We start from the raw sequence: 24,218 nt of genomic DNA, 5'->3' as shown, positions 1-24,218 counted from the left end.
CTGAATGTGCTTTCTGCATTCCTTCCCAATATCTAGATATGCCATTAAGGACCTTTTGAATCATGCTTTCTTCCAAGAAGAGACTGGAGTACGGGTAGAACTTGCAGAGGAAGATGATGGAGAAAAAATTGCCATTAAACTCTGGCTGCGAATTGAAGACATCAAAAAGCTCAAGGGCAAATATAAAGATAATGAGGCAATAGAGTTTTCATTTGATTTGGAAAGAGATGTCCCAGAGGACGTAGCACAGGAAATGGTAAGTGCTGGTGGTCTGACGAAGCTCTGGAAGCAGAGCTGTGCTGTGACAATGAATTGTGGTCTGTCAGCCTCTGCTTTTGCTGTTCCTGTCTGGAAATGAAGGGGTTCACAAGTGTGTAGTTGAGAAGTTAGTGCCAGAAAGATGTAGCTGTGTGGTAGCACTTGGACAGGGGCTGTGTGTGGCAGTGTGAATTCTGTGAATGTGTCCTCCTTCAGGTGGAGTCTGGCTATGTCTGTGAAGGGGATCACAAGACGATGGCGAAGGCTATCAAGGACAGGGTATCTTTGATTAAGCGCAAGCGAGAGCAGCGCCAGTCGGTGCAAGAAGAACAGGAGATCATACTTCAGGAAGAAGGTAGTCAGAAGCAGCAGCTGGAGCAACAGCAGCCATCAAGTGCTTCCCATGCAGGGTCAAAGCATCCCCAGTCTGTCACTGGTACTACTGCTGTCCCCACGGCTTCAGCATCGGTTTCTACACAAGTGGAGCCTGAGGAGCCAGAAGCTGATCAACACCAACAGCTGCAGTTCCAGCAACCCAGTATATCTGTTCTTTGTAAGTGCCTCAGCTGCTCTCTCTGGGAACTCCTGCACTTACACAGGTCCTCTGTTAGTCTGACACTTTGAGTGGATGTAGCAGTAAAGACCTTAAGATGATGCTGTCTGCCATTGCTGCTGCTGCCGAGGAACAGCAGGCCACTAGAAAGCGCAGCAACATAAGATATATGAGATACGGGAACATAAGGTGCATTCCTGTGCCTTAGCTGAGCCAAGGCTTGGCACAACTCATAGCCCAGTGTCTTAGCACAAAATGGTTTGTCTTTGTTTCTGGGTAATACACTGGATGAACTGGGGCACCTAGACCACATACTCTTGGTTTTGCTGCCCTCCTACAGGGGCAGTATATTCCTACAGGGGCCCTGCAGAAGGCTGTATGCTCCTGCACCACTGTAGATCAGGCTGTTAAAACCATTTATTTCAATCCTTGTTAACTTACATTTAAAGTGGAAATGAGATTAATCTACAGGTAGTTCAGTTTATAATTTCCTTTTTGAAAAGTCTTACTTTGTTTTACGTACTGTACATGAAAAGATGAATTAATAATCCTGTCTTTTCCTCTTCTGCCATGCCAACATTTGAACCATGATGGAATATGATAACTTCCATATTAGAACGATGAAGTTAAAAAGTAAATTACTGTCTGCTCGTAGCTAACAGGGATTTTAAATTTACTATTTTGCCTAGTTCATTACTGTGCCTACATGGCACCTGTCAGCCAGCACAAGAACAACACACCTGTTTTAAATGTCTGTGTAAAATTAAATAAAAGTAATGATTAACAACCCTTGAAAGATCATTCATCACAATGTGGAATTTAGGTTCCTTTTTCTAGTCTAGCCTTTTGTAGGAAATACAGTTTATTCTTAAATATCTTCCCAGAGAATTCATGAAATTAATAATGTTTTCAGGTTTTTTAGGGGAAGGCATAATGGAGGAAAAAAGATTTTAAAATCAGCTTAAATATTACAAGAGGTAGAATGCTAATAAAGATGCACATGACATGGCACAAAAATCAATTTAATATTTGATCAGTTACAGGATCTTTGAAGTTTTGAATCCAGAGCGGAGTTGTTGAAACGCAGGTTTTTATCCTTGACTTTTCCAGCGGACGGAACAGTTGACAGCGGCCAGGGGTCCTCTGTGTACACCGAATCGGTGGGCAGCCAGCAGACGGTGTCCTATGGCTCCCAGCACGAGCAGGCGGTGTCCAGCAGTGCAGTGCAGGGGTACCCCGGCTCCGTGGGCCCCGGGCAGTCCCAGCAGCACGGAGGATATCAGCCGCCTGCAGCGGTAAGCAGCCCTCACTGCACTGCCAGTGCATGGCATTGCTCCTCTGTGTGTCTGCTCAGGGTGACAGCAAACCTGCCAGGCCGTCTTCCACCTGGGTCTTGTGCCCATAGGATACACATTCTGCGTGGGAGGAGTTCAGGGGCTCTTTTCTGCAAGAGGACTGATTTTAGAGGGGGAGGGAAAAGTGCAAAAGCATCTTTGTCTTTAAAGCTTTTATTTAATCTTTGCTCCAGTTAAGCGGAATGATGGGTTAGTTGTTTTTTATGAATGGAAGTAGCATCCTCAGAACAAGACTATCTCATGAAAAAAAGCATTTAATCTTGCCTGGGAAGGTTGTGTATGTGTGGGTATATGAGTTACCAGGGATCAAACTGCTGGTTTAGTTTGGAGCAGGGAATAGAATAACTGAAGCCACTGTATGAAATTGCTGTGTGTGTTCTGTGAGGTTTTGATTACAGATTTTGCAGGTAAGACCTTTTTAACTGTTACAGAATGTTGCATGTGAGAACTTCAGACTGAAAAGACCCTACATCCTTGTTCCCAGTTTTATTTCTAGCTTGTGTTGATTTGCTCATCATGCGTATTCCTTTTCCCTGGAAAGTCTGCACTGGGCACAAATACTTTTCCTGTGTTCATTTGTGTTGCCCTTTTATTTTGGTATGTTTTTTCCTTGGTATGTTTTTAGACCTGAGTAAGAGAGTATGCAGAAATCTATTCTAACTGGAGTAGAACTTCTGCTACTTTTCTATTGTCTTCAGTGGTTCCCTTGTCGCTTGTTTTCTACACAAAGAACAATCCAAGACTGAGGCAGACATTATGGTATAATGTAGTAATACCATGAAGGAGATGTGAGACTTAGGATTGAGGGTCCTCACTCCTGGTAGCTGTGGTTGTAGGCTTTATTACAGAATCACTGGTGTAACCAGGAGTTGGGCAGACAGGCTGCTATCACCCACAATGAAAGCATCTCCATCTTTTTCAAAGCCCCTTAACCTGAGGTGTGTGGGACTGTTAGTACTTGATGAGGAGTTCTTAATCCCTCTAAACAAGCTGCTCTTCTGGGTAAGCCATGTTTTGGTGTGTGGGCACATGCTGGAGCAGAAGCCATGTCACTCTCTTGGGATGGCCGGCTTGCAGGTTTGAAAGAGCAGAATCTTTTGGGAGGAGGGAGAAGAGGCATATGATAAAGGTACAGTTCAGCTGTTTAGTTTGCTGCAAACACATACTCATTCTGCCTGATGACAACAGCGGTACCTGACACGCTACAGGGACTGCTCACCCTCTGTTGGGAAGGGGCTGACAGGTGGAAATTACATTGACAGCTGGAGAAATGACCTTAAAAAGAATCACACAAGAACAAGGTTGGTGCTTAAACTGGAATAATCAGCTACACAATACATAATGAGTAACCACTGGCTAGGCTGCCATTTTGCAAAATAAATTAAGAAAAAGTCAGGGATTATATTGGACCACAAGCTGGACATGGTCAAAAACATCATGCTGTCATAAAAAAGGCAAACATCCCATTATATGAAATAGTAGTTCTGCTCTTGGCTGTTGGTAAGTCTATCCTGGACACATTGGCTGAGTGATTTAGAGGGTGGCTTGGGAGAAAATCCAGAGAAGAGTGTTTAAAAAACCCCGGGAGAAATACAAAAAATGTGGTTTATGTGTGAAGACTGAAATAATTGAATCTATAAAAGATAAGCTTGAGGAGAGAGAAGGCTGTAAAAGGCTGCTGTGGAGTAAGAGGAGGCTAATCAGATCACAATACTATAGTTAGAATAGGGAATGATAAGCCTAAATTGCAGCATGGAATTATTGTTTAGGAAGGGGTTTTTTCAATACTCTACAAAGACAGATAAGTATTGTAATCTCCATCAGTGGAGATGTTTCTGAACTATTTAGATAAATTAGAGTCAGGAATGATGTATAACTGCTCCTGCCTTGGAATAGATTAAGATGTATTTAGTTAACCATTTGAGTTCTTTTCTACCACTCTCCCAAATTTTTCATCAGTCTAGCAAGATTTCTCAAAACAGGAATCTTGAAAGTCAGATCTCCACTGAATATCTTGTTTTTTTCTCTCTGGAGGTCTGTATTTGATTTTAATTAGTTTAAGATACTGTGGACTACCTCCACAAGAAGTGTATTCTGCCTCTTTAACAACATCACATTTCCATTTACTTAAAAACCCACAGCAAAACACAATAGACCAGCGCAAAAAAAAAAAAAAAAAAAAAAAGGCAAATCCCACCTCAAAACCTTATTTTGGTTCTTCTGATTTGATTGGATTTTGACCTGTAGTCCTGGATTGTGGCAAGGTTAGAAATTTGGATGCTTTTATTGGCCCAGCGTCTGGAAGATGCTTGTTTAAGACTAATTTAACAGAATTTTCCACTGGTTAAACTGAGTTTTTTCCACAACTCATGTTGCAGAGGGTGTAAATTAATATGTTTCAACTCATAAAGAGCCAGCTGCATCCATTTAGTGCCCATAATTCAGTAGAGGAACTGGGTGATACCTGTAAACACACACTCACTCTGAAAGTGAATGAATGTTTGAAAGCTCATTAGTGTGTAAGTTTTGATTTGTCAGACTACCAGCTGCTTTGAGTGCACACACTGTGGGCTATGTCTGTGGCCCCAGAGAAAACATTCTCTGTGTGATCTGCCTTCCAGGTGTTTCTCAGGAGGGTACTAGGGAGCTTTTCACACTGCTCGGTAACTCAAGGCAGGCTGGGGTCTTCAGAGGTGCATACAGCCTGTTCCCAGTGTGTCCTGGCATTCATTCAGCATTCTCATATCTTGTGGTACCACATATTAGTCAATATTGGGCCTTTCATTGTGTGTCTTCATTTCTTTTCTACCTCATTATAGTTTTTGCCGGTTTTGTTATTACTTTTTTCTTTTTTTTTTTTTTTTTTGGATGTGTTCAATTCTTAACTGTTGTTTTCCTCCTTTAGCCTCAACGTGGTCGTAGCATGTCAGTTTGTGTCCCCCACCTTCCTGCTCTTCCCTGTATGTCCTGCATCCCTCTCAGTGCTCCTTGCACCCCACCACCAGCGCTGTCTGCACCTCTTTCTCCCTTCTGCCTTCGGACTGTCCCTGAAGAAACCTTTGCAGAAAAGCTTTCTAAAGCCCTGGAAAGTGTCCTGCCCATGCACTCTGCCTCTCCACGCAAGCATCGACGCTCCAGCCTGCCCTCCCTCTCTGTCAGTCCTGTATGTGTTGCCATTTGCCTCCTGGCACAGTAAGATAAGTTATCATTAAATACATCCTGGGCTCTGGGCATTTTTAAAGGGAGAAATGGAAGAGTCAATTCCTTACATTGTGCTGCTGGAATGTTGGTTTTGTTATTTTTGTTTATTTCTATGAAGCAGTACCTGTAACATTATCAAACAGTGGCTGACTGCTTGTTTCTTGTCTTTTAGGGTAGTATAAATGTAAATTACCCAGTTGTACCACAGGTACAGCTAAAGGGAACAGTAGTTCTTATTACCCAAAGTCAGAAGACTTTTATTTTTCAGCTTTTAAGGAAACATTGAATGTTAATTAAGCCCTGCACAAAACAACTGGCTTCTAAAGCCTGATTGCTGTGGCTGCTTATTCTTAAAGCTTTGGCTAGCTGTGACAGTGATAATAGATATTTAGAGTATGAGTGCTTTTGAGGCTTTTTCTATAAATTCTTACCAGAAATGCCACTTCAACTGCTTCTTAATGGGAAAAAAGCAGTAGTTTCATGTTTCTTAGAAAGTCAGATGCAAAGATAACATGTGATAGAGGAGGTAGTTGCTTTTTATTTTGAACTTCAGTTTACACAAAATAAGTTTTGAGAAGCATTTTTGTGTAAATGAAGTGTGTGGAGCCACATTTAGAGCACAGGAAAGGGGCTTTATCTGTAGGACCTTCTCATTAACATTGGTCAATACGGAAATTTGCTGCTGCTTTTCTGGACAAAAGAGGCTGGGGAGAAAGTAAACAAATTGGAAACAGCAACTTGAAAAAGTCATAAATGCCATTTGTCATGGACAGCATATTTAATACTGACTCCTACAAGTTATTTTCCATTAGGGAAGGGAATACATTGTCTCTGGGCGTACTGCAGGCTGAGATGAAACAATGCAAAGTTACTGAATTGTTTGCTATTCTTACATAGAACTCTCCTTAATGAAATATTCCCTCCAACAGTTAAATAAGATAGAACCTCCTCTGAAGTAGTACCTCAGATGGAGTGGAACTGCCTGAGGACTCTGCTGTTATTAAACCTGTGAATGTTTTGTTGTCCAGGCAAGAGTTAAGCTTGTTTTAATGGGTGCTACTTTTCTATATGAATGAGTCTGGTCATAAGTGATTAAATGGTCAATTTTGTCCTATCAAATATTTCCTTATAGCTTTTTGGATAGCGTACAGGACACTAGCACTGTGGATTTTGTATTGGGAAAATACTAACATCTAACGTCATTTTCTAAGTGCAAATTAGAGGCTCTGCATTGTTGTTGCTCTCAAGTTCTGAATTTCATATTCCACATATGGCAGTGACCTCAGGGGTTGGATTGTATTTCAAGCACCGATCACAATGGCTAGGCTATGACAATAAGTCTCGTTCCATTGTAAGTAACATAATTGGTTTCTTTTTGTGAACTCTTGGAATTGAACTGGAAAAGCAGCTCTAACACCAGCAAATGTTCCCAATTGTAGCTATGCCTGCCACGGATGTATTTAATGGATATTTACAACTCACCTAAATTTCCTAAGTACTGTATGTTTTTGACCATGAATTGAATATGAATTCTATAAAGTTACTTCACAGAACTGCCTAGTGAACTGTGCATGTTGATGTGCTTTCACTTTTAATGTATGAATTACCTGTCTTGTTCATGTCAATACAGCCTCAGCATCCTCGTGGGGGAACACCACCGTTCCCAGACTCACAGATATTTTTCCCAACCATTCATGAACGGCCGGTGTCTTTCTCACCACCACCTGTCTGCCCGCCGAAGGTGGCAATTGCTCAGCGGCGCAAGAGCACTTCATTTTTGGAAGCCCAAACTTGCCACTTCCAGCCATTGCTGAAGACTGGCCAGAGTTTAGTTCCACCCGGTGGCAGTCCCACCAATTGGACTCCAGAGGCATTTGTTATGCTGGGCACAGCAGCTCAGAGAGTCACTGGAGAGCCTCTGCATGTGCAAGTTAATCCCGTGTTTGAGCAAGCTCCTGTGCACAGTGACTATAGATCTGGACCAACACCTCCAGAGGATGCTCACTACAGGATGCATCCCGAAGCCGTGTATTTGGTGGGCATGCACTATCCAGCGCAGGTATCGGAGCAGTATGAGCACGTAGCTTATAACTCTCTCGCGACTGACCAGCACTCGAAGCAGGGCTCTGAGTCAAACCACGGGCAAGGTGGTCCTCCACAAAGCTCCGTGTTCGACTTTCGCTCGGGGCAGACATACCTGGCAAGACACGTCCAGAACCCGAGGCTGGATGCCGGTATGGGGCCCCTTTCTCCATTCTCCAGCGTGTCAGCTCCCCTGAGCGCAGAGGCAGCTCAGATGGCGTTCCGGCAGGTATTTGTTCCGCACTCGGCCCCGGCCGTGCTCTCCCGCGGTGCCGATGGCAGAGGCGGCTGCGTGTTTGAGTTCCACGTGCGCCCCGCGGGCTGTGCCGCGGCAGACGGGCCGGCGCTGCCCCCGCGGGCCCAGCGGAGCGGCCGGGGCTCTCTGGAGAGCGGCCAGGAGGAGCCGGGCGCGGGGCCGCCGGCCCGCCTGCAGCCCGTCACGGAGGAGCACTGGCCCTGTCCTGCCGCAGGGGTGGCGGGTCCCGCAGGGGGCCCTGCCGGCCGCGGCTGGCCAGAAGGAAGCCCGGAATACTCCAGTGATTCCTCCCAGCTGACTTCCTCTGACGCTGGTGATTTCCAATCTCCTCCCCCTACGGGGGGATCGTCATCCGCTTTTGGTTCAGACTTCTCATTGCCCGTTGTTCAGCTGCCTCAGAAGGTGTTGCGAGAGTCGCAGCTCTTCATCTGCTTCCCCCAGGGAGCCTCAACTCAGCAGGCCTTGTCCACCTCGCTTTCATCAGGACCACCTGCATCCTATGCTCAGGTTACAGGAGCAAACCCTTCTGCAATTTCACTGCTTTTTTTACGAGCCATATAAAAGGGAAACCTTGCTTTTAGACCTGCTCCGTGTGGTTCTAAGAATTAGCGTTCGTGGGAGTGTCTTTCCACCAAAACTCTTTAACTTAACCAGGTTGCTGTGAAATAATGAGGCGTTGGCAACCGTTTGGTCTGTGTTCAGATTTGGCTGAAATATTGGTAGGGCTTTTGTGTTAAAAGTAAAAAATGGTCAGTGTTCCTCCTGGGACTAGCTGCTCTTTTGGTGAGAGATTGCTGGAGTACCAAATTGGCTTTTAAAGAGTGGTTTTAAATGTAATGTATCTTCTGCACAGTTAGGATCAGCAGTGGTGGTACAACTTGCTTTGTGTTTCTGCTCTTCAGCCATTTTAACGTGTTATTTGAGGTTGAACTTTGATATACAAATGATGTTTCATTAGACAACAGGGTTATTTTGGTGACTGTCCAAAATGCAAGAGCTTTGTCTAGACTTGGGGAAAGAAAGTGGGAATGAAAGGAATGGAAGGAGCTGTGTTATGTACGTGTACATGGATTTGGAAATGTGTCTGTTGAAGAAGTATTTGATGAAGCTAAACAAGCTGAGTAGTTAATTAATGGCACAAACAACTGTTGCTAGTTGGTATTGCTACCCTGTGGTGTGGTGCCTTATGTGGTGTCCTTTTAACTAGCAAAATTGGAGGCCTGAAGCTTAGTTTGGAGATGTGTGTTTTATCAGCATATGTGGTATTTGCATTTGCAATGGTCACTTTCCTGTGCACTGTGAGGTGTGTGTCTATATGCATTGTGTCTGCACTTCTAGTCCGAAGTCTCGTGACTTTCTGTGAAAAGAGAGGATTTACTTTAAGTAGACTTCTCTCTTATCTCTTTTGTCCTTGAAATTAGGGACTTTGACATTTTAGTTACTGGAGTATTAGCAACTTTGGGATTTATGTGAAGGAGAGTCATTTTGCTCTCTGTGATAAGATCAAGAACTAAGTATTTAAGGCTCTCTGTAAGAGATATTAAAGGTGTTTTAGTAAAGCTGGAACAGCTTTCCTCACTAGTCTAATAGGTAGCAATTGCTGTGCTATAGAATTTGTAGAATGAATCTCTTACTCAAAAACTTTGAAAACTACATGGAGATTTTTTTTTCTCCATAAACCCTTTTTAAACTCAGGAGGTGAATTCTGATGGATATAAAATACATCTGGAAAACAGAAAAAGAGGTCACTTTTTTGGCAGAATATAAGTTCTGGGATCTTTTACCTAATTCCTGAGAAGATGAGAATTTGAGACTCAAACTGAAGTCAATGTGAGCACATGTTCCAGCAGTGTGATGTAGCAAATGTTTAGATCCTAACCAGTAAGGACCTGAAGCTCCTAAAACAGCAAAGAAAAAAATGGTTCTCTTCATTGGCAGTCTGCTTTCCCCAAAGTTTCCATAATTAGAAAAGTATGTAATTTTAACAGACTTGTTCCTAATGAGCTTCTGCAATCTGAATGATCACAGCATTAAGGAATTTTCATAGATATTTCTGATATGATACATATGCACCAGATATGCTTCTTACAAAGGCAGCTCACCCAAGTGGTGCATGCTCAGGGAAATCATCTGGAGGTCTTTGTCTAGTTCTCTCCCAGGAGCTGATAAAGAAATACGGTTGGCACAAAACCAATGATGCAGATCTTGGGATCTGACACAAAAAAATTCAGCCACAAAAATAATAATGAAAATCCATTCCATTTTCCTCTGCATCTTCCACATTCATTTGTATGCCACTCATCCATTTTTTTCGTTGCTTACTCAAAAATTCTGTCTTAGCTAGAATGTGAACCCTCGTATTCCTCCATATCTGATTTTTGGTAGCCTTTGAATGGTAGTGACTCTGGAAATGATTATTAGCTTGTGTTTTGACATGCCTCTCAAAGGAAACTCATGACGTTTGTGTGTACTGGGTATTTGTAATTGGTCTAGAATTCTGTATATCTTCGTGCTTGGTTTTTTATGGGTAGTTTAATTTCCATGTAGCCTCCTTTTATTGCCCCACCTGACTGTGTTTAGAACACATGTAAAGGTAAAGCTTAATGCATCTATTTCCAGTTACCATACCAAGGCATCCTGCTCTTAAAGCATCACCAGTGGAAGAAGAAGCTGGTAGGCTGATCTGTCTCACGTTGAGGGGCATGTGGGTTGCAGAGTCTTTCTGTAATTGTTAATTTGGAAGACTTAAAGCGAGGTTCAAAACTCCAGCAGATCACTCTGCTTTGTTCTGGTTGTCATAATGGAATTCGGCCAGAAGGACTGCTTGTCCAAAAGGACAAGCTAGAAACCTGTTTCAACCAGATCATTCCAGGCAGAAATGTTTTTAACTGCCTGCAGCAGAAACCATAGAGTTTTTCTCAGCTGATAGCCTTTTTGTTTCCCTCCAGACACAGGTGCAAGGCCAGCCAGCCTCAAGCAATGCTTCGGTGCCATCCCAGCCTACTCAACACACTCAGCAGGTAAGATCACCGTTCCTAAACTCAGGACCAAAGTACTCATAGTGCAGAATTGTGATGACACTTTGAAGAGCAATCGACTACCTCTGTCACCATTTGACACATAGTTTTGCAGCAAAGGAATCCTCCGGCTCTCACCCAGTCTAACATGCTATGAGGTGCACATTGACTTTCTGAGATTTATTTTACAAATCATGTTAATGCTTGTTTTCCCATCCCTGTCTTCCCAACATCCACTTGAGCTTGCAGTGGTGGTTCTGTTCAAGGGGAGACATGGCAGGGTTTGCAGATTAGACAGTCTAGACAGGCAGACTTCGTTCTCGTGATTTCTTCTGACTGGAAATCTGATCTGCAGCATTCTCTTCTCTTAACTGCCTTGTCTTGCTTTATAGAATCTTCATTCTTGGTTTCACAGGTGAGAGAATTCTCTTGCAAGATTTGGTGTCAATAGTGGAATTGTATCAGTAATGCTAATAAGTAATTGCTAAAGCATGACTGACGTGGCATATTCTGAAGAACCATTGTTATCACTTAGGAGAAAGTAAAAAGCAGAATTTTAGTAGGATATGCTTTAAGAAACTTTTGTTGGGGGGGTAATACAGCTTCTTCCTCTTTTTCCTGCTACAGAGCGCACAGCAGCCAGCCTCTTCCCAACAGCCTGGACAATACCAGCTGCAGCAGCCCTCAGTTTCTGCCAGCACCACTCCTGCACAAACTGTCTCCCAAACTCAGACTTCACAGGTCATGCCAATGCCTCAGGCAGCAGCTGGGACACAGGTAAACAAAATTCTTTCTAGCAGAAGATTATTTTTTTTATTCCTCTTCACAGCTGGTACATTCAGTATGCTGCTGCTTTCACTTTTGTCATCTTTCTTAATGGTTTCAAAACATTCATCCAAACAAGAGTATTCTTATTGTACTAAAACTGTCAGTTTTGTTGGAAAATGTCTTAGAAACCCTTTTACACGTGGCAGTCATGAGTAATTTGAGGGAAGGAGAGCACTTCCATGCACAAAGATCTTTAAATTGTCAAAAATATCAGGAGGCATATTGATGAATGGCTAATTGTGAACAGGAACTTTTTGAACAGGGATTTACAGGAACTTGTCATTTCTCTGTTTGCCATCCACTGTCTATCTTCTGCACCATTACATGTGTAAAACATACTCGCTTATTTAGGTAGTGAACTATAGAACTCCTTTCTTCATTCTGTCATCTTTCTTACTCAGCTCTTCTCCTTTACTTCCTGATCAAGAAGCTTCTGTTACTGAATACTGCTTCATTTTGGCTCATATCTCTGTTGAACGTGTGAGCCGCAGTTTTGTTTTTAAAATTATTGTTTTGTTGCTTGTTCATCTAAACTGCCTTTCCAGTTGCATCGTTTGCTGGCTTTAATTGACATATTCCCTGCCATTCCCTGAATGCTGGCACAGTGGATTTTGATTCTCCTTCGCTTTAGTCCCCATACTCAAAAGCTGACAGATTTGTTGTAAGATTTGCACTTCTTTGCTGTTAGGCAAAGGTCAGGGGTCAGGGGACAGAGTTGAGGGGAATTTGATTCTGTTTATGCACAAATCAGTGCTTCAGGGTATTCAAATGATGCTCTTTCACTGTCTGTGGGTGTCTGTTTCAAGGGCCTCTTGAGTTCTTGAAGGGAAGTTGCAAAGTGAGGACTGTTTGGAACAGCCAGCTTCCCAGCCACTCTGCCAACTGTGCTCCCCAGCCACTTTAACAGAGTGCTGTGACTTGAATAATGCTTTCTTTGACTAATGTGTAAAACTCTGCTTTCTGCAACCCTGCTTTAAAAAAAAAATCTATCTCTATTTTCTTTACCTCCCCAGCTTCCTGTTTCCCAAGCAGTGTCGATCATCCAAGGCGAGCCTCAATTACCTGTTGCAGCATCTTCTCTCCCTCAGCCTTCAGTTGCCCCGTCAGTCCCCCTTGGCTCTCATTTTGTACCCATGGGACAGGCCTTGCCAGCCCCTGTGGCTCCCCAGTTCCCAGTGTCCCAGTTGCCTGTAGCAGCCCCTATGACAGTGGCTCAGGCGGGTTTCCAGTCTCTGCCCATTTCCATGGCAGCTGCCATCAGTCAGCCCCTGCTCCCGCTGGCTACGTCTGCAGCAGCGGCCGCTGTTCCCATAGGAGCCAGCGGTGTCCCAGGCCAGCTGCCCACACTGCTGCAGCCTGGGGCTCAGCTGCCCAGCCAGCTGCTCCTGCAGCCGCCTGTCCAGGCCGTGGGATTGCCAGTCAGCATTGGACAAGCTGCTGAAGCTTCACTTCCTGCTGGAGATGCTCTTTACCAGGTATTGTTGCAAGCCAGCAGACCTCTTCTCCGCATTTCTGCCCGTTCCTCTAAGGCAGCAGATCTGAGCCGTGTGCCCTGGCCACCTCACTCCTCGTAGGAGAGCCATTGAGCCACTAGGAGAGATTCTGTTGTGTGGTAAAGAACCATTTTAAGGAGAAGAGAAGAAAAAAAGTCCTTGGACAGCCATATGTTTTGATTTTTTTTTTTTAAATTATTTGGCACTGGAATTTGTCTAAAATGACAGAATCATAGTGCAGGGCTTTATTCAACCACTGTGTGAGAGAAGACAGCTATATATTCATGAGTTCCATCAGCTTAGGGAAAAAGAAAATAAGAAATTGTAACTTTAAAAATAGGAGATGTGTGTTGGAAAGAAAATCAATGGCAGCATATTCAACAATGTCAGTATTTCATTGCAAGTCTGGGAAGGGGCGGGACAGGGAATTCACAGGAATCAGTCAGGCAGCATGGATCCTGCATGTGACGTAAGTACCTGATGCTGGTTGCTAACTGCTGGACTGGTGGGCACAGGCTGCTTCAGCTACTTCATGTGATCACTCACTGTAAAAGTGGCAACCTGAATAACCATAGAAGTGTTCCTTATTTCTGGGTCAACTCATTACGAGAGGACAGGAAGAACACAAGAGTGGTTTTGCTATTTAATCTCAGGAATCAGTAGCAGTTGTATAACATCTGAGCTGTAGCTGTTCAGCCTGAAAATTCTTCAAGCTCGTTTCTAATCTCAGGCTTTAAAATCTTAAGGTCTATAGGCAGCTGTGAGAGTTGGGAGATGAAGATTGTTTTGCCTAAGACTTGGGACTGTGAGTGGGAATTTGCTTGTTTGGGAGTGGTGACTTGCATGCTGCCTGCATGAGCAGTCTGTTCCACTTCTTTGGGAAGGTTTTGGGAGTGCTTGAACAAGTCCAGAAGGTTGGAACGTGCCCCTGGATATGCTGGGTTTTTTTATTACTGTCCTGTTTCCTAATTAGCTGTGCCACTGATTGACTTGACTCCCTCATTTCTGTTGCAGGGTTTCCCGTCTCGGCTGACCCCGCAGTACCCAGCGGACTCGAACGTTGCACCTTCCTCGGCTGTGGCCTCTGCCAGCATTCCTTCTGCTGTGCTGTCCCCTCCCTTGCCCACAGATGCCATGGCCCAGTCAGGCTACCTTGCTCCTGTTGTGCAGCCGTATGGGGAACAGAATGTTTTAGTTTCCGTGGGCAGCCTGGGAGGACAGGTGCAGGTGCCCCAGCCTCCTGTGAGTTTAGCACAACAGGCCTCATCTGCCTCCTCACAGCAGGCAGTCATGGAGGTAAATATAATCTAACAATAGATTTTGGATGTTAAGACTCATGCGGCAGCGTATCTCTGTGGGGAACTAATCTCTTCTGTGCTTGTCTTCAGTTGGAAGTTAATATTTCGAATTACCTTTTTCTTACAGCAGAATGTCATGCCAGTGTGGGGACCTTGTTGCCACTGGTTGTTCTGTTGGGAAGTGAGTGTGCATCCTGCAGGCAAAAAGCAGTAAAACACTTCACTTCTTGCTAGTTCTGTAGAAGATTTTTGCCATATCAAAGACAAGCTGCAGTTGATAGCCTTTGAAAATCTGTCATTATGCCTATTCTCTGCAGTGTGGTTCTTGCAGGGAGAATTGGAATTTTCTCTGTGTTCTGCATTGGCTTGCTTTCTGCACATCCTGTTAGTAAGACTGACTGCATGGCCAGCTGTAGTGACATGTGGCAGTAGAAGGGACATGTGGCTGGTTTCCTCTCCTCACCTCTCCTCAGATGATGTTTTGCTTCACTGCAGTTTGCTCTAGAGGATCTTGTAAACTAAAGCTGTCCTAGATGCCAGCCGTTTAAACTTCTACAAAGGCAAAGCTTTCAGCTTTACAACTGGTTTGGGAGGAAACACTGAAGACTACTGGCTTGCATCAAGAGGAACTGTGCTCTTTGGGGGGTTCTTGATTGTAGGTTTCTATCCGTAGGGTACTCAGGGAGTCTCCCAGACTGCTTCTTCAGAGACTCTTCCAGTGACACAGCCTGCTCAATCTACCCCTTTGGCTTCTTCTATGGACAGGTGAGCACTGCTGCTTTTCACCAAACTGAGTTTCAGTGTTGTGAGTTAGATTATACTTCCATGGATAATTTTTGGATATATATTTTTTACCAGCGATTTTTTTTTTTCACTGCGAGTTGTCTTGAGGATGTGAATGACTAAAGTTCGTAGAGAAAAAACAGGGTCATGAAGGGTGGAGTGGGTGGTGATTTATGGAGGGACTAATTATGGTTGTGTATAGTGATTAACTTTGTTATTTGTCATGTCAAATGGATCATAAATGACAGTTTTTTTGTCCTTTTGGTGCTTAAACAGAATTCAAATTCCAAATAGCTTGAAAACACAAGCTAGATTTGTATAACTCAGCTTGCAAGAAGTGTAGCAAAATAATTACAGTCAGAATTTCTATTTAAGCAACCCAAAGTGTTGACAGGACTCTTTCCCTCTATTTGATGATGAACACACATCTGCCACTTCCCAGAGCAGAATATCATGTGGTCGGTTAAGGAGTATTGTTGCAGTTACGGAATGTGTGGATGCTAACAGGAAGTTTCCTTTTGTTTCTAGTGCCCATTCCGATGTTGCTTCAGGACTGAGTGATGGCAACGAGAATGTCCCAACCTCCAGTGGGAGGCACGAGGGGAGGACCACAAAGCGCCACATGCGCAGGTCTGTCCGCAGCCGCTCTCGCCACGAGAAAACTTCCAGGCCCAAACTGAGAATTCTAAATGTGAGTATTGCTTATCTTAGGGACAGTTCAGTAGTAATTATGTGGTTTTGAGCCTCCACAAGCATCCCAAGTATCATCTATTAAGAGATTTTTGGAGCATTAGATCTGGCAAAATTGGCTTCGTTAGCTACCAATGGTTCCACAGACTGTTCGAGAATATTCAGTGTATCCTGAGACAAAAATCCTACTCTGCATGGCACCATTTATTAGACTGGAAAGATACAATGTGTTCGGATTTTACCTGTACTGTTAGTTTGTCTCAGTGAACTTAGATTCTTGTGCTTTTGGTTTGAAGTATTATTTTCTTTGCTTTAGGTTTCGAACAAAGGTGATCGGGTAGTGGAATGCCAGCTAGAGACACACAATCGGAAAATGGTTACTTTCAAATTTGATTTGGATGGTGATAACCCTGAGGAAATAGCTACAATTATGGTAAGATATATTTTAGAGATGAAGAATCTAGTCAGTTGTAATTTTTGTTTATGGTCTCCCATGTGGCACGGTGTGTGTTCACCTTAGTGGTGTGTTCACAACTAGTAATCTGGCACAGAGTGGTTTAGCAGTCTGAATATTAATGAATGTTCCTCGCACAAGTCACATGAAAATTTGTGTCAGTTTTTACCTTAGAATTGAGGGTTTTATCAAGTAAAAAAACTGCTTCTGTTTTTCTGGTTGGTATTTTTTTTTCAATCTGACGTTTTCAAAACTGCACGCAGTTGGAACTGGAACTGCCTGGTCAAAAACGTTCTGCTTGCTTTTCTAAGAGCAGGCATTGCTACATCTTATTCTTCAAGCATTTCATCATCATTGTCAATTAAAATGGGAAGATTCTGCCTTTAAAGTAAGAAAGGGGAATTGCATTTTGGTTTTTGAAAGTACATAGTGACTGATGCTGCTTTTGACTTCTGTCAAAAGAAAAAGCTTCTCCATTCAATGTATGATGGCCAGGCACAGGAAAGAATTCGTCCTATAGAGATACATTTAAATGAGAGTGTTGAATAGCATAGCATAGAATAGAATCCCCATTTCTTTTTTTAAATTTAAACTCTTCTTTTTGGTCTAGTACAGTCCAAATGAGCCTGAGATGGTTTTAGTGTGACTGAAGCGGGGGGGGGGTGACAAACAGTATCTTTTGCCAGTTCTTGTTTATCTTTTGCCTAGAGAGGTGGGAGAGTCTGAGTTGGTGTTTGCTGGATTTGTACTTGTCAAAAGGAACCAAACCAGTGATACAGGAGAAATTCTTTGCCACTAATGGCTTTCTGAGAAAGAGGAAGGAGTTGGTTCTTGCCTAGTACATGTATTAGCACAGTCAATAAGATGAGGTCATGTGCCAGGAAATATGGACAGTACACAGGTGTCTTTCTTCACCTTAAAACCTAAGTGATCATATGGAGAAATAAGAGTATGTTTGATTTATGAAAACTGAACATACAAAACCAAAACTAAAGCACGAACACTCTCCGTGCAACAAAAACCCACAAATATTTGAAGATGAGTAGAAGCAAAATAAGTGAACTTTGCATCCAAAATGCAGTCACACAGTTAAAAGTGTGCAACCTAATTTAAACATCTGAATCTGGAACATTGTGCTCATGGGTTTTGTTGAATATTGAGCAAACTTTTGATTGCAAGGCTCCCTTGTTTGCTTTTAATCATGATACTGTTAGGTATTCCCCATATAGGTGCCTGTTGGTCCTAAACTGAAATTACTGAAGGTTTCTTTAAGTAGTATTCTGCATTGCAAAGGCTGATAAAAGCACATCACACCTGACTTTCCTTTTCTTGAACCAGCATCCCAGGGATTTGATGTAAAAGCAGTGTCTCAAGGTTTACCTCTAAGGCACTTCTTCTTTTCCAGCAGAGACACTGTGACTGACAGCTCTACTTCTGTTTCATAGATTGTCTCTGCAAGTTTTGCTGTGCTTAATTTCAGGAGACAGGAGACTCTCGTAGGTTAGACCAAACCAAAAATATCTTTCTAACTACCAAGTATACTTGTTTAAACTGGTTTTGTCCAACATAAGCAAGAGAAGTTATTTTCATAAAGCAGTACAATCTACTGGAACTAGACAGGCTGAGCAATCTTCCTCTCCCTGTATTTGGAATATAATTCATACTGGCTTTATGTACCTCAGCCAGACTTTAAATCAGTGATGTGCAACCTGCATAGAGGAGAAGTTGTATAGGGCATGGAAAGAGAGAAGCACAGAAGACGTCTTGCAATACAGAATTTTCAATTTCTTTAATATTATTGTTCTCTTTAAATGTGTCTCTTACTGCACGTTGCATTCGTTAGACAGGAGGAATTACAGTAAGATAAGGCTACTTCTTTTAAACTTTCCTGTGCTAAGCAAAGATTGAGGTGACAGTTTGATGAAGAAGTGAGATTGAATGTTGTTCCACAGCAAAGATTAAACCAGGGCACACACTTCTGTGCTAGAGATAATTTGAGAAACAATTGTTTTTCTCTAAGGTGTCACCACATTGATCTTGTTCAGAAGAACAGCAAAGAGAAGACAAACAAAACACTAGAACCAAGAGTAAATTGTAGTTATTCAGTATATTGTTTGTGGAAAATGAATGTTGCTTTGTTCTTTTACAGGTGCAGAACGAGTTTATTTTAGCAACAGAGCGAGACTCCTTTGTAGAGCAGGTACGAGAGATTATTGAGAAGGCAGATGAAATGCTCAGTGAGGATGCAAGTGTGGAGCCAGAGGGGGATCAGGGCCTGGAGAGTATGAGGGCCAAGGACGACGGCTTCTTCCCGGGGTCACAGGTATGTGCAGGACACACTGCCTCAGCTCTTGATATGCTCCATTTGGGTGGTATGGTTTTGTGAGTAGAGCTAGCTAGAAATAGAAACTTCCTGTCAGGAGAGATACCGAAGATCAATAATTAAAAGAAAAAAAGAGAACGCTTCGTATCAGAGTGAGTGTCTAAAATTAAGTTGGAAAGCTAAATAACAGACCTCTTACTTTTTGATGTGTTTGAAGACTTCTGAAGCTGCTGAATCTCCTAACAGTCCACTAAACAGATAGTCTTAAATGCTGATGCTTCTTGGATTTGAGATTACTGTGAGGCAGGATAGTAAAACCCCAACCCTGTGCTGCTCACTAAACACAGAGAGCCTGTCTCAGGCCCTCCACCCAGTGAAGTACTAAGAGATTGGATAGCTTGCTTAGGAAACACAGGTTTTGAAACTGTTTGCTGGGTGCTGAAAGTGGTGACTTTTCCTCAGTCTCTGCCTTAATTACACCAGAACTAGTTTGGAGCATCCATTTAGCTGTAAGATGTTTAAGGAAATCAGCTGGATTTCCAAGAGATTTTTTAGATCTATTTGTTCCATTGACAGTCACAAAGTTGAGAGTCTCTAAAAACACTGTAGCTGACATTTATCTGGGCAGAATTCCTCTAGTTTGGTGATGATGCTTGGGTCCCAGGTACTGCTTCCCTTAAATGCCCACATTTCAGTAAGCTAGCATTTTAAGAACTATCTTGTGGGTTTGTGTTTCAGAATAGAAGTTTAAATTTTATCTTACTTTACAGAAATTAGAGTTCAAACAGCCAGATCCTACATCTTCCATGCCACAAAGAATAGGTAAGTCTTTTGTGATTTTTTTTCAACAGTTACCTTTTTCTGTTTCAGCGGATGGGTGCAGCCAAGTTTTTATTTTGTATGATGGAGTGCACATTCCGTATTGCAGGTTGTGTATTTAGTTACAAGGCTGTGTCACTGAAGCTACACCTTCTCTCTGTCTAGGGGTTCCCTCTAGCTCCTTTACCCAGGTGGTTCACTCTGCGGGAAGACGGTTCATTGTCAGCCCGGTCCCCGAGAGCCGCCTGAAGGAACAGGGCTTCTTCACATCTGCTCTGGTTGGGGGGAGCGAGACTTCTGACATGGGTGAGTCGGCCAGACTCTGACAGCTGCTGCCTAAGGCATGTTCATCAAAACTGGGAAGTTAGTTAACTATTCCTACAGACCTCTCAGAGTATGTGGGCAACTAGGGAACTGTGTGTGCTGGTAAGAGGTGACCATAATTGGAGTCACAGCATGCAAGATTCTTGGAGGAAAACTGCTGGTGAGCTGTCTGCAATACTCTGAAACCTTAGTTCTGTATTTTAATATCAGCCTGAATTTGTGTTTTGCTGTTTTGATGTGGGTTTTTTGTTTGGTTTGTTGGGGTTTTTTTATGCTAAGAAGTAAATGTGGTCTTAGTCTAGCCACAGCAAACAATATGGTAATGAACTTTTTCAGGTGGACTGATAATTTTCTTTTCTTCCAGTTGCAGCATCTCCTGTACATGGTCCTGGAATGAATCTCTCCCACTCAGCATCATCACTGAGCTTGCAGCAAGCTTTCTCTGAGATGGGGCATGCTCAGATGACAGAAGGACCTAGCACAGCTCCTCCAGTGTTCAATCAGACAGTACCACCGTTTCCACCTGCACTTTCCACCATGGCAGGCAGTGGTGCAACTCCCGCATCTATGGCTACTTCTTCAGTATCTGTTTCCTCCAGCTCTGGTGTTTCTCTCCCAGGATCTGTTACTTTGCCTTCAGAAAATGCAGCTGTTGGAGTTGCACCAAGCACAAGTGTGCCAAGTTCTGTTTCTCCACCTCCAGCCTCACAGTCTGGGCAGCAGTCCACTGGTGTGGCTTCCAGCATGAGCACCCCTGCTTCTTTCTCCTTACCTGCCACATCCCAGCCTGCCCAAGCAGTGACTGCAGACATTGCCCCCAGCAGCAGCACACCATCATCCTCAGCACTGCCATCTGCCCAGGCTCCTGGTGTCACTGCTCTGGGTGCTGCTGCACCAGCTGTGACCTCTCAGTCTGCTCCTCAGATTGTGAGCAGTATGGCAACACCACAGACATCTGTTGCTCTGTCTCTGGCCCAGAACGTGCCTGTGCAGCTTCCCCAGCTCAGCAGCAGTGGCTCTGTGTCCAGTCTGGCAGAGACAACAGTTGTAAGTGCTCCACAGTCACTGCCTGAGAGTGGGCACTCTCTGGATAAATCACACCTCTGCAATGCAGCTGGCTTATCTCTTCCTATCTCTGCACCTTTGTCATCCTCGGTAGCATCAAGCATATGTGGTTCAGTCTCTCAGCCAGTGATCCATCCCTTGCTCATTCCATCAGGAGTTACATCAACAGCTGTCCTACCCCAGATTTCAGGCGCAACACCCATATTGCCCCAGGTTCCCTTACCTGGTGTCTTGCCACAACCAGTCACTAACTTGCCTGCAGTACAGCAGACTTTGATCCACAGCCAGCCTCAGCCAGCTCCATTGCCCAACCAGCCTCACGTTCACTGTCTGGAGGCCGATGCAGATGCTCAGTCTAAAGCCCCAGGCATTGATGATATAAAGACCCTGGAAGAAAAGCTGCGGTCCCTGTTCAGCGAGCACGGCAATGTGGGCACGGTGCATCCCTCAGTGTCTCTGGAGACCTCTCTGGTCATGGAAACCACTGTTGTTCCTGGCATCCCAACTACTGCGGTTGCACCCAGCAAACCCCTGACATCCATTAGCACGTGCATACCTCCGAGCAGTTTGCCTCTTGGACCAACTGGGCTGCCAGTGCTGACTCCAGTTGCCACTCCTGGGCAGGTGATGACCCCTGTCAGCTACATCTCAGCCTCCAGCAGCGTGGCCACAGCAGCAGTGAAGGCAGGGAGCTCTCCCTCCAAGCCCCCCCTCAGCAGGGTACCGGTAAGGACACACTGCTGGCCGTGCTCAGCTCTTGTTTCTTGGGCACGAGCCTTTCTGTTAAGCAAAAGGGTTATTCAGGAAGAAGCTGCTTCATTTCATGTAGTCCTGAAAGGTTTATGCTCTGGAAAGGTTTATGTTACGTGTCCCAGGAGGTGTTCTATTTTGTCCCTAATGAGCAAAAAAACACGTTCAGTTCTGTTTTATGGTTCTGAGAGATGTCTCTGATGTCACTGTTAGTTTTTCTGCTTCTTAAACTTACAAAGAGTGAAGCAACTGTGGTTTGCTTTTTGTGTTTGTTTGGGTTTTTTTCTTGATACTGATTTTTTCAAATAGAATTTGGATGTCTTGCTTTAAATAGTTTTTTATCTGGTGTGTGAGAACTAGACTGAGATGGTTGGGTGTATATTTCACAAAGTGGTGGATTTGAGATAGCCTAGTTTTGCTTCCTGTCATGAGCCTGTTCCTTGCAGTCAAGGGTGAACCTGACTGAAAGGGTTGGGTTTTTTTTTAAGTTCTGTGCTACTCATTTGATACCTGGATACTGTTTTCCTTTCAGATGTTTGATTTATGAGAGCAGGATTTTGAGAAATGTAAAAGATACTTGAAAACAAACCATTTTTTTCTTTACTGACTCATACTCTACAAGCAAAACACTCTTTCATAAAGAAATAATGACTCACAGTAACAACTTGCGAGGTGCTGTGGATGTTTTTACCTGCTCACCAACTAGATATATCAATATGTGAAATTTTCTTTTTAGTGTCTGCCTGGGTGGGGACACAGCACATTTCAGTATTTTAAATTATTTTGGTAGTCCTTTCCTTAAAGGGAAAGGTAGCCCTTAAGTGGAAATAAATTGAAGAATTTTTCAGGTATTTAACAAAGCAAAAACTTTAATACTCACTTCTTTTTGTTTCTGTATTTTTTTTGTACTCATCAACACTTTGTGTTGGTTGTCTTTAGCCAGACTTGTCATGAACCAGTTTCATAGGCTCAATCTGAATCTCTCATTCAGATTGAGCCAATGTTCCCAGCATCTCCATTCATTAGTAGTCTTTCCCATGTACTCTTTGTAGTCTAAGACGCTAGAAAATCTCTGCTATGAAAGAGTGGGAGTATGTGCCAAAAAAGTTGATAAGGAAATCTAGACACAAAGACATTCATTAATATTTCTATGAAAATTAGGAAAGAAATATTAGGAAAAAAAAAAAAAAAAGAACTGGTATTCTTTCAGGAACAGTTGGAGGAGTTGGAAAATTGCTAATTATGAAAACTTGGGGTTTAATGTGATAATGTTACAGGGTTTTTGATTGTCAGTTGTAGAAATCCTACCTCCTCTCTGAAGTTTTCATTTATAAATTAGTTTGGTTTTTTTCCAAAGCTTAATTTTAGTTTCACTTGGTGGTGTTGTTGAGCATTAGGGACCTTATTGCTTTAGTCTTCTGGGCTTGCTGGTCTGTGTTTTATTTTGTTGATGGCCAGACTGTTAACCTAGACAGTTAAATGTCTCTCAGCTGGTCTTACAAATGTATTTGAAGTATGTTTTGCCTCTTATTTATAAAGTAAATGATGAAGTTACCACAGCTGTAACTCACAGGCTGTGTGTGTGTGTGTGCGTGCTCACAGGGACAGCTGTAACTCACAGGCTGTGTGTGTGTGCTCACAGGGACAGCTGTAACTCACAGGCTGTGTGTGTGTGTGTGTGCTCACAGGGACAGCTGTAACTCACAGCCTGTGTGTGTGTGTGTGTGCTCACAGGGACAGCTGTAACTCACAGGCTCTGTGTGTGTGTGTGCTCACAGGGACAGCTGTAACTCACAGGCTGTGTGTGTGTGTGTGCTCACAGGGACAGCTGTAACTCACAGGCTGTGTGTGTGTGTGTGTGCTCACAGGGACAGCTGTAACTCACAGGCTCTGTGTGTGTGTGTGTGTGTGCTCACAGGGACAGCTGTAACTCACAGGCTGTGTGTGTGTGTGTGCTCACAGGGACAGCTGTAACTCACAGGCTGTGTGTGTGTGCTCACAGGGACAGCTGTAACTCACAGGCTGTGTGTGTGTGTGTGTGCTCACAGGGACAGCTGTAACTCACAGGCTCTGTGTGTGTGTGCTCACAGGGACAGCTGTAACTCACAGGCTGTGTGTGTGTGTGTGCTCACAGGGACAGCTGTAACTCACAGGCTGTGTGTGTGTGTGTGTGCTCACAGGGACAGCTGTAACTCACAGGCTCTGTGTGTGTGTGTGTGTGCTCACAGGGACAGCTGTAACTCACAGGCTGTGTGTGTGTGTGTGTGCTCACAGGGACAGCTGTAACTCACAGGCTGTGTGTGTGTGTGTGTGCTCACAGGGACAGCTGTAACTCACAGGCTGTGTGTGTGTGCTCACAGGGACAGCTGTAACTCACAGGCTGTGTGTGTGTGTGTGCTCACAGGGACAGCTGTAACTCACAGGCTGTGTGTGTGTGTGTGCTCACAGGGACAGCTGTAACTCACAGGCTGTGTGTGTGTGTGTGCTCACAGGGACAGCTGTAACTCACAGGCTGTGTGTGTGTGTGTGTGTGCTCACAGGGACAGCTGTAACTCACAGGCTCTGTGTGTGTGTGTGTGCTCACAGGGACAGCTGTAACTCACAGGCTGTGTGTGTGTGTGTGTGCTCACAGGGACAGCTGTAACTCACAGGCTCTGTGTGTGTGTGTG

The 24,218-nt window shown here is 43.8% G+C and overlaps 1 protein-coding gene across 1 annotated transcript in view; it reads left to right on the top strand.

Annotated features, from left to right (window-relative positions):
- WNK1 (WNK lysine deficient protein kinase 1) overlaps nucleotides 1-22,302 on the top strand; it is a 78,186-nt gene extending 55,884 nt beyond the window's left edge. The window contains 20 exon segments of the mRNA XM_066320113.1: nucleotides 37-256; nucleotides 475-811; nucleotides 1,922-2,106; nucleotides 5,072-5,104; nucleotides 5,106-5,153; nucleotides 5,155-5,211; nucleotides 5,213-5,329; nucleotides 6,998-8,212; nucleotides 10,654-10,725; nucleotides 11,350-11,499; nucleotides 12,564-13,025; nucleotides 14,058-14,339; nucleotides 14,469-14,522; nucleotides 15,015-15,106; nucleotides 15,653-15,815; nucleotides 16,131-16,247; nucleotides 18,418-18,591; nucleotides 19,362-19,413; nucleotides 19,576-19,716; nucleotides 20,099-22,302. Coding sequence (XP_066176210.1) covers nucleotides 37-256; nucleotides 475-811; nucleotides 1,922-2,106; nucleotides 5,072-5,104; nucleotides 5,106-5,153; nucleotides 5,155-5,211; nucleotides 5,213-5,329; nucleotides 6,998-8,212; nucleotides 10,654-10,725; nucleotides 11,350-11,499; nucleotides 12,564-13,025; nucleotides 14,058-14,339; nucleotides 14,469-14,522; nucleotides 15,015-15,106; nucleotides 15,653-15,815; nucleotides 16,131-16,247; nucleotides 18,418-18,591; nucleotides 19,362-19,413; nucleotides 19,576-19,716; nucleotides 20,099-21,750 — 5,623 coding nt within the window. The 3' untranslated portion in view covers nucleotides 21,751-22,302.
- Nucleotides 22,303-24,218: the final 1,916 nt, after the last annotated feature.

This window comes from Sylvia atricapilla, chromosome 5 (genome assembly GCF_009819655.1).
Source record: "Sylvia atricapilla isolate bSylAtr1 chromosome 5, bSylAtr1.pri, whole genome shotgun sequence".
Taxonomy (NCBI): Eukaryota; Metazoa; Chordata; class Aves; order Passeriformes; family Sylviidae; genus Sylvia; species Sylvia atricapilla.
Note: the sequence above shows the minus strand (reverse complement) of the source record. Positions and strands in the feature narration are given on the sequence as shown.